Raw genomic sequence first — 10,786 nt, 5'->3', positions numbered from 1 at the left:
CCTTTATCGTAGATATCATGTTGGTACGGAGACGTAGAATTTCATTTCGAAAGAATGCCTGACAGACAATAGAGAACTCGTAATCGATATTGAATTTACTTTTATAATCAACAAAACTGGCCTTTGCCCATTCATCCACGTGACTTGTAATATGCCTAATGCCCATAGCGCTCGAGTATATAATAGCTAACTATCTATCAGTAAAAGAATGTTCAGTATTGGACCATTAGTTCCGGAGAGAGCTCTACATAAAACCTTACAAACTAACAAATTGTGCCTCTTTATTAAAATATAAATATAGTCAATTAATCATTGAAATCGAATATTCATGAAACACGTAGACACACATCATAACAACATACTTTCTCATTGTCTGGTGGGAGGCTTCGGCCGTGGCTACTTACCACCCTACCAGCAAAGCCGTGCCGCCAAGCGATTTAGCGTTCCCGTATGATGTCCTGTAGAAACCAAAGGGGCATGGGTTTTATTAAACTGCTATACTACTTTCAGTTAGCCCGCTCCATCTTAGACTGCATCATCACTTACCATCAGGTGAGATTGCAGTCAAGTGCTAACTTGTATGTGAATAAAAATATAAAAAATGGACCCGTGAAAATGTGTTGAATACTAAGATGCAATAAAATTTTAGAGTATTGAAGCTTTCAGTAAATAATGTTTCTTACAAATCGTAGAAGTAACTGAATTTGATATCATATGTATTTGTTGCATAGCAACTTTTAAGAATAAAACAATTTCCATATAATATTATAAGATAAATTTTATTAATTTCAATTAGGACGTAATTATAGTGCATTTCATAAGAAAGGATAATAATTATAAAATATTACACTATCTTATAATATCATCTAGGTACTTATTTGATAGTTGAATAAAAATATTTTTCCATTAATATTAGACCGTACCAACATTAAATATACACTTGCATAATAATAATATAGAACCACAATAATAATAGTAATTTAAGTACCTACAATATTAACCTATTTCACTATGAATAAAATATTCTGTACCTGTAACAAGTAACAACTCGCTACCTGCTTAATATTTTTCAAATATTCTTGAACATATAAAAAACATGAATTTAACTACGTTTAATTTATATATTTTATCTTCATGAAGATATTCACAGATAGTGGTAATAACATGGCACTCCAATCACCTTTAATATGAATTCTAAAATGTTTATTTATGAATTTATTCACTAAATAATCCTCGATCACAAAGACTGGCTCTTAAAACAAACGCCTAAATAACGTAATGTATTCGGTACGCTTAGTATGAGATTTTATATCTCACCAACGTTGATAGTATTCGAGTGTCGAAACACTTCCACGTTATAGTAAACTGGATCTTAAGTATCTTAAGTACCTTGTTTAAAGCTCAAGTTTGTCTACATATCTACAGCCAGCGCTCCAAGCGGAAACGTTGCGAGATTAAAATCAGTGGCACTGAATTTTTGACTTCAATTCAAGGCTTTTTGCTCTTTAGGTTCATTTTACTTTGACATTTGTATCGACTCTCGAATTCTAGCAACATCGGTGAGACGTAAAAACTTATAATAAGCGTACTGATCTCAAAAATTCTAACAAAGCACAGACTTCTGAACAACTCTGAACTTGCCGAAAGGTTCAGGTACTTTAAATGTAAACTAAACAATCTGTTTTAAATATCAATATTATCCTGAACAACAAAGACCGCAAATCGTTTGCTTTAGAGAGTTTTAATAATACTTATTGTTTTTTGAATAACGGTTCTTATTAGGTTAAAAGATTCTTAATATTCGATTAAGTTCGATGAAAGAAGATAGCAACTAATAGTAATAGGTATCACTGTATTATTTTTGTAATTGGCAATATTAAAATAATTCTTGTATTTCGTTTCAATCATTTTAAAAGTAGGCACAGACCACCAACTTTAGAGTTTAGACGCCTAATAGCCGAACCCCCCGATCACAAATGTTTGTAGTTCACAAGTTAACTCCCAAACATGAGTTTACACTTGGGTCTATTCTGATACTTATGTCTAAACGAAGCGACGATGGTCTGGTAGCGTCTATGGTTCATCCTCTCTGCCCGGTTGTGTCGAGGGCTGACCCTCGTGGCGGCGGCGTGGCAGAGGAACCCGCCGTCCAGCACCACCATCCTGTACTCTTGCAAGCACATTTCTAACATCTAGTTGTGGAATAAGTCAAAAACAATATTGATATTAAGTATTTAATTTTTTTATATAAAAACAGCGGGCATAATCATACGGATCACCTGATGTTATACCGCTGCTCATGAACATTTGCAGCGCCCGAGTAACCGGCAATGCGTTGCCGGCTTTTCAATTAAGGAAAATTTAAAAAGAAAGAATTAAAAAAGAACTTTGGAGGAGTTTCTGTTGAATGGTTGGTCGACAGTATAGTAGGTAAAGTATTTAGAATTATTTATTAGTATTCAGAAATATATAAATTTAGAATTATGTATATTTCAGGACTCCAGTCTCCAGCATATATAAACCAACATGGTTTAAGCTGAAGCCAACAAATTGTAAAGTGAATTTTTTTTTGTATTATTGTATTTAATAAAAATGCGCCACCTAATATTATAATTAACAGCTAAAATACTAAACTCACTGTTTCTGTAAATACGAGCCCATAGCATTTAGCAAACAGATCCATTCACACATTTGACGGATTGAATCAATTCATGCCTTTGTCAGTGCGAATGCGTAGGGCTAGGGATGCTAAAGGCGTTTAGGTTAGAGTCAGAAATTGAATGTTCTATAAAAAGTTTTACTTAAATTAGAAAATAAAATAAAACTCAAATAAAAAGTATCAGTCATGTATAATAAACTCAAAAAAACATATTATTCAGTACATGTAAAAGTAGTTATTTTAAAATTAAATGCATTTTGGTTGTCTGCCTAGAAATTTGTACTGTTCCGTATACTTCAAAGCCAATTGATAGTATCTGTAATTGTTCAACACGGCCGTCCAATACTTTGTTTGATTCTTTATATGGACGCATACAACCCGATCCATGTGACACAGAAATCCTCCATCAAGGATAACTAAGCTGTACTTCTGGAAGCACATTTCAAGCATCTAAGAAATAGGTGATGGTTAAAATACAAAATGAAAATAAATAAACTTAAAAAATAATTTTACATATGCCAAAGGGAATGTAGTCTATACCCTGTTCAAGGAGACGAGCTAATAGAAAAATAAGAAACCGCACATCATTAGAACGGACAGAGGGTACGTTCAAATTGCGACCAAAATATCAGTGTTTTAACTGTCATTAGTGCGGTGCAGGTATCGTATCTTTTAGTGCTCGTTACTTTTGTTCTTAGTATTAATTTTACGTCGCCTTGTCATTGGCGAAGGCACGCGCAAAATCTAGCAATCTTTAAGGTGTTTTGTAGTGAGTAACATAAACGCACCTTTTACATTTTTAGGGTATACCACAAACTATAGTGGTCTGTGGGGTATACTTACTGACTAGTCAAAATCGTAGTACGTCTTTTTTACTGCTAGGTATACAATAATTGTGCAAAGAGAGAACGCCCTAACGAGATAAGTTCGACTTAACGAACAAGGTATAGTTTAAGTTTTTATCGGTGTGGTAGCGCTCTTTAGGGAAGGCCTATGTCCAACAGTGGATGTCCACAGGCTGATGATGATGATGATGATGATGATGTAGTTGGGTAAAAAAGACGCTGCGCCTCTAGTCTCTTTTTGCAGAGTGCATATCAGTTTACTCCTAAGTCCTATCAAATAGCAACTACAATTTTCACTCAACTAATTTCAAGACAAGTCGAACTACACTTGCATCAATGCATCCTATCTCTTTATTGCCGAATAAACGATGTTTAAACATTGTATTCGCGAACTAGCGATTGCTTTATGACATTATGACAACAAAGTTCCATAGCGCTCTGAAACTTCATTAACTAAACAATAGAATAGAGGAAATAGAAACTTTATTAGCCCGACGGTTGTAAATCTAAAGTTTAGTGCCGTTTGATTTGCTTTGTATAAGGAACACAATCAGTGTTGTGATTAATTAATTTTATGAACTGATTTAAATATGAGGATACTACTTATTCTTTATTTCGAAGTGTAAAGTCGATACGAAACCAATATAATTGCCAAATGGTATCTAAAGAGTATAAATACGCAAAGAAAAAATCAATTAACAAAAAGAAAATATAGTTGGAATATTGAATAAAAAATTAACAGATTATTAAGTAGTTATTAAATTTCATCTGTGATAATTTATAGCAAGGCTAGGTGGGTATATGATGTGGTAAGACGAGGAACAAAGTCTATTGGAAAATCGCGCACGGCGTTTAATTGTCCACGCAGATAATGTGTGTAAATATGTTGTTACATTATATTACAGTGCGTAATAACTTCGGTGCACGATACTTATTTTGTTAGATTCGTCACTAGTCTAAAAGTTGTAAAAAAATCCACGTCAATCCTGAATACCGCGCGTAGATGGCGTCTTATCCGCCCATAAACAGCTCTCCTAATATTTCAATACCACACATAACGGAACTCCGCACGGGTTTTTACGCTAGATTTGTTCCTAGTCTCGTAGTCTAATAAAGGAATTCACCTGAGTCATTTTGTCCTGCCGTCCTTCCCAAGACAACAACTCGCTGTACCAAGGCTCGTTCTTTGTGCCGAAGTACAAGGGCTCCCATCTGTGATATGGGTACTCTCTCCGGGCGATCAGCATTGGCTGAAAATAAGTCTTCACATTTCACAAGCACATAGCAGCTGTTACAACTCTGTAAGGCCCGCGCATACTTGCAACTCTCTACCACATTCTACGCGACGCGATGCCTGTACGCTTAGTACTAGATTTTATGTTTTACACACATGTCGAAACACTTCCGCGTTATAGTAAACTGGATCTTAACTGCTTTGTTTTAAAGCTCAAGTTTCTACATATCTTCAGCCAGCGCTCCAAGCGGAAACGTTGCGAAATAAAAATCAGTGGCATTGAATTTTTGACTTCAATTCAAGGCTCTTTAGGTTCATTTTACTTTGACGTTATTGTGTTTCGACTTTCGAATTGTAGCAACTTTGGTGAGACGTAAAATTTTATACTAAGCGTACCTACTGTAAGGCCTGCGCAAACTTGCAAGTCTCTACCACATTCTACGCGACGCGATGCCTGGTATGACAAATCAATTTTTATCAATATTTGACGACCTAACCGGAGTAAACTAGAGTGAGGGAATCCTCGATTTGATCCTGAATCGAAGATATGTCAAATATTAGGCAATGGGTGAGGTGAAATCAAAGCAAAATAGGCGATTCCATAGCGTCAAATGTAGGAACATTTTGATGCCTGCCAGTGTCATCAAAGCCTCCATAGCCACAACAAAATAGGCCTACAAAAATATTTCAATAGAAATCACAAAAAAAAACTTTTCCTAAACATTCACACGCAATCTAGTCTCGTATTTTATAAAACACTCATATTTCACAGGCGTTTTAAAAACACGCAATCCATCAAACAATATTTTAAACGCTCGAACCATGCTAAAAGGAAGCTGTAGGTATCTGTGTGTCGGCAGGCTTGATTGAAGTGGCACTGAGTTAGACGTCAGCCAATTGGATTTTACAAAATAGGATGAACTTTTATTTTATTAGAAGCTAAGTAAGTATATTTAGTGAAAAGCACTTTATTTTTTATACCGATTATATTATGTTTAGTTTATTTCGAAATAAGTACCTAATACGTTATTTCAACGAGCTAGTGAGTCTCTTTTAATTTAATTTTCATCTTATATAAGTGTTTCTTGTTTGTGTTGTTGTTTGCCCCCAAAAAAAAAAAGTTTATGCGTCACGATGAAACTTTTCCCTTTGGGTTGGTTTTCCTGTGTAAATTAATAATAAATAGTATTTTTGACCCTAGATAGTGGGGTAATAACTAGCTGTAAATAAAATGGCAGTAAACAATAACAGAAAATGAAAATACATCTTTTTAGAATGTTTTTTAAACCCCGCTAGTTCCTAGGTTCCTATTTATGTCTTTCAAAATACTATTTGTAAAGTAATATTATTACGTTATATAGTTAGATCTCTTGGTATTTTGACTATAAAACGACTCTGGGGCAATTTTGGGCCATCTCCTTTAAGTGTTTCACCAACCTCAAGTCCAGTAGGCGATGGTCGCAGCAGCCAAGACTGCAACCCAGGGAACCGTTGACAGTGAGCGCACACCTTCTGATGGAAATATTTGGCGCGGTTGTCGCTCAACAAACTGACCAACCTATTCATAAAAATATAGTTTAAAAAAAAAAATAATGCGCTTTTATGAGTAGCGCACCAATAAGTTAGACATCAGGAAGTACCTATCTGTGACCAGCTCTGTTCTTCATCATCAGGCTTCAAAGACTCACTGAGACAAGTCAGCCGAGCCCAGACTCGATGGACTTACTCTAAAACTTTAAAGAATCTGTTCCTAACTCCAAGTTGTTAAAAGTAGCTTGTAAGTAGCTTGACTTCAAGCACGTAGATTTGTTTTGCTTGATCAAGCTGCTTTATGCACCCGTCAAACGACTTGATCAAGTAAACGGCACTTTTCTCTGTCCGAACGTCGCGGCAAGCAAAAATCACATCAATCACGCGAAAAGCACGTAAATGATTTACTCAAGCATCAAGCAAACTTTGTAAATGGTCAAAATGCTCAACTCGAGCAAAAATCTACGTGCTTCAAGCCGCTTGATCGCCTCGGAACCTCCTTAGTTTGACTTACCTACGTTGTTACGAAGTTACAGGAGAAGTGTGTATAATACTGTTTTTATCGAGAGCAATAATTAAGGAATATCGAAAAAGTTCTGAAGATCAGATTTTTTCAGTCTTAAACTCTACAAAAGTACTTTCTCTCCAAAAGTAACTTAAAACACAATTCAAAAAGTCACAGTGTATCCAAACTAGTGACTATGAGTAGGCGGTGGCTTTAGTAGTTTCTGAAAAAAGCTGATCAGTATTCATGAACGATAAATTGTCATACACCGTTTTTCGGTAGTCTATGGATATACCTACTCCTTTCAAGTCAGTCCACTATTCCATTTGTGACTGCATCGTCACTTCATAAAGTGATATAGACTTATATTAAGGTCTTTTATTAATACTACCAAACCTTTATATCTATCGTAAAATTTTGTCGCTTCATTTTGTTACAATTTTATGTTACGACCACGTAGGCGGCTTAAAATGTTATGAACCACGACGAAGTTACAATATTTAAGATAAAGAATTTTAACCAAGTATTAATAGACGCTAAAGAATCATTATACTTACCTACCTATGATTTATGCCTGAACGTAATCTTACCCTTCGCCCACGTAAATGTTTAGAAACTCTTAATAATGATAAACGAATCCGCCCACACGCTTGTTCTTAACCCGCAAAATTATATTTATTACGACAAAATATAAACTTAAAACACACAAAATTTGAGGCTCAAAGCTTCATCCCACTTGAAAAGATGTACATATAGATTTAATAAGGTTACACGGGTCATCCATTTACTTGATGCACTATAAAAGGGTATCCTTAAAAGGACGATAAGGTGCTTATCAACACCCACAGTACATTTCCCCATTGTTAAGTACAATAGCTCGTACATGCAGGTACTCTAAACACTAAAAGGCTCATTTATCAACTTACGTGTCTTTGTCGCGAGGTATCTCCGTCCCCTTCTCAACTTCGAATAGCGGCACTACAAAGACTGTCTTAGCGAATATGCGTCCCTCGTCTCGTTTCTTATCGCCCATAAGTTTCCTTACCATTGTCAGAAATTTCGTCGCTAATCCGTCACTCGGCACAAACTCTATGTCCGATACGATAAAATAGTTCGTCATAGAAGCGTTTCGGGCTACGTTTCTACCAACATTTATTGGATATATCAAACTTTTCTCCCGTCTGAATGTCTGTATATAAAAATCTGCCAATCCAGAACAGTCATCGAATATTAATTTTGGTACAGTGCTCTGTTTCGGCATCCTAGCCATCATTCTTTCTATCTTCCTCTTTCGCACCCATTGTATATACTCTGCCCTCGTTTTGTTGTTCAAATTCCTGTACCGATCCAATTTTTTTGCCAATAGCTCTTCTGTTGATGTGTTTTTAGTAGTAGTTGAAGTTTCTACTGTCGTTACAACATAGGGTTTTAAAACGTCCAATGTCAGCGTTGGAGGATAGCGTTTAGGATAAAAGAGGTGAAGGGATACTTTCGACATTGCAGAGTAACATCGACAAAGTTGGTTCATAATTTGCATCGTGATATCTATATCATAATTCGGTACAAAGACTGCGAGGCTAATAGGTCCATCCCAATATCTCGCTATTTCTGCAATGTGGTAAATAAATTCTGGGGTCGCTTGAGTCGCGTATGTCACGGCATTATATTTTGAATGATTCGCAAATGCCGTGCCTTGTACAGCGTTGTATATTACTCTGTACGCACTTTGGAAATCTCCTTCTGGTGTTGAGTACACCAGAATGTTTTCCCAATTGAGTTTTTCTGGAAGGCCATAGTTAAAGTGGCAATAGCTTGTGTTTTCGTTGGGCTGTTGTCCTGCTAGAAACGCACCAGGTCTGTAGTCAAAGTCACCTACTCTCGCAGCAAAATGAGGCATATCTTGATGTCTGTAGGCATAAAGCTGGAGGATTATCGTCAGGACTAGTATGAAGGATGCTATAAGAAGGATGGTTGAATGCCTTCGTGACAGACGGTAAGAGTAAGCTCCACATATGCGCAGGCATCTCGACATTTTTATTGCTCATTGTCTTAGGTTAAAATAATTCTACAGAATTGTACCTTTATAAATAAACTCATAACATCTGCCGATTCGTCTTGTTGCCCATTTTTCGTTGCTTTGTTAATAAATAATCAGCTCACCAGATTTTGATATATTGCTTGATGACGCAAAGTTTTCTAACGATATCTTGAAAACTGTTGAAAAGTTAAGTAGCCGGTAGAGTATACGGACTACGTGGCACAATTTACAAACAATTTACGTACATCGATGTTTACGAAGTAGGTACAGTAACCTATATTTTTCACAAACAATTTACCAACTTATTATATATAACACTTATAACTTTTGTTAAGTTTATTCACACTTTATTGTTTGGCAATAACATTTGCTGCTTTTACAGTCCCTTTTGTTATATTTAATACAATAAAAATACCAAAAACACCAAAATTGCTTGAAATAGTTTTCATTTTAGACAAGAAACATCAGTTTGACAGCTGCGCACGCCGAAACGCAAAACCGATGCGCAAAAGGTGCTTCGAAGTAATCAATATCTGTAGCTATAAACTTTTACCACTTGTTGAAAAAGAAAAATTGAAAAAAAAACATCAAACTATCCCTAAACAAAATTATATAAGTAATAACCATAATATATTACTAACTAGCTGATCCAACCGACTTCGCTTGGATGTATAAGTCCCGCAAATTGCTAATGCGCGTGCTCGCCATTTTAGTGACGTCAGCACTAGACTTAAGTTTCGAGCTAATGGTATATTTTTGATATTTGGAATTTTAATTCAATATACGTCAAATAACGTCATAATGACGTCATTTCGTTGTTTATGAGAGATGGTTCCAGCGCAATAGCAATTTGCGGGTTTTATTCTTACTGGTACTGCCAATGTTCTTCATGGGCAGCGGTAATCTCTTAACATCAGGTGACCCGCCTGCTTGTTTACTCGCTATTTTTATTTAAAAAAAATTACTTAAGTTCCAGTCTTAGTGGAGGTAGGTACGTCATAATCTAGATGCAAAGTTCCCAGTCACATAGTTCACTCTGCCAGTTTTTTTTTATTTATTCAGATACAAGTTAGCCCTTGACTGCAATCACACCTGGTGGTAAGTGATGATGCAGTCTAAGATGATAGCGGGCTAACCTGGAAGGGGTATGGCAGTTTTTATTAAACCCATACCCCTTTGGTTTCTACACGGCATCGTACCGGAACGCTAAATCGCTTGGCGGCACGGCTTTGCCGGTAGGGTGGTAACTAGCCACGACCGAAGCCTCCCACCAGACAACACTTACTTGAATACTTGAATTGACAGTTACTTGAATAAACGTTATGTTGATGTAGGTTTCCAAAATTATATTTTTGGTATACTCACGATCTATAAATTACCAAAGGTATTTTTGCGTGATGCAAAACACTTGGAAAGTTTATTAAAGTAGAGAGGAAATGAAGGGTTTTGAGTATTTTTAAATGTAATTTAACTCGTGGAGTAAAATTGAAGAGTGCCAAGTCTGAAAGGCAGGCCACGCAAACTCAATTTAAACTTTCTTTTCATGTTTCCCGGACAAGTAAATATGGATATTACGTTTCGTCACAATTTATCTTTATCTCATCACTAGCTTATACCCGCGACTTCGTCCGCGTGGACTACACAAACTTTGAACCCCTACTTTACCGCCTTAGGGGATGAATTTTCAAAAATCCTTTCTTAGCGGATGTTTACGTCATAATAGCTGTATTCCAAATTTCAGCCTGATCGTGGCCTGATCCGTTCAGTAGTTTGAGCTGTGCGTTGATAGATCAGTCAGTCAGTCAGTCAGTTAGTCAGTAACCTTTTCGTTTTATATATTTAGATAAACGTTATTCGAAGGATGTTTCCTCAAATATTCCAGCGGAAGCCATTGAAAAGCGCTGGGAAACGTCGAGAAGCGTTGAGTGGCGTCGAGTGACACGACGTTTACATTTTAACTTCGTTCCCACGACAC

The 10,786-nt window shown here is 36.2% G+C and overlaps 1 protein-coding gene across 3 annotated transcripts; it reads right to left on the bottom strand.

Annotated features, from left to right (window-relative positions):
• Window positions 1–780: 780 nt before the first annotated feature.
• Window positions 781–9,272, bottom strand: LOC117992815 (beta-1,4-glucuronyltransferase 1-like). 3 transcript variants are annotated; one of them, XM_034980526.2, is made up of 4 exons: window positions 7,700–9,272; window positions 6,176–6,296; window positions 4,629–4,754; window positions 781–2,192 (listed from the first exon to the last, which is right to left on the bottom strand). In XM_034980526.2, the coding sequence occupies exons 1-4, from the start codon at window positions 8,803–8,805 to the stop codon at window positions 1,995–1,997; spliced, it is 1,551 nt and encodes a 516-aa protein (XP_034836417.1). In that variant the 5' UTR covers window positions 8,806–9,272; the 3' UTR covers window positions 781–1,994. The 3 variants fall into 3 exon arrangements, with proteins under 3 accessions (XP_034836417.1, XP_069362333.1, XP_069362332.1); XM_069506232.1 differs by lacking the exon at window positions 781–2,192 and adding an exon at window positions 2,208–3,088; XM_069506231.1 differs by lacking the exon at window positions 781–2,192 and adding an exon at window positions 2,210–3,109.
• Window positions 9,273–10,786: the final 1,514 nt, after the last annotated feature.

The sequence above is a fragment of the Maniola hyperantus genome, chromosome 22 (assembly GCF_902806685.2).
Source record: "Maniola hyperantus chromosome 22, iAphHyp1.2, whole genome shotgun sequence".
Classification (NCBI taxonomy): Eukaryota; Metazoa; Arthropoda; class Insecta; order Lepidoptera; family Nymphalidae; genus Maniola; species Maniola hyperantus.
Note: the sequence above shows the minus strand (reverse complement) of the source record. Positions and strands in the feature narration are given on the sequence as shown.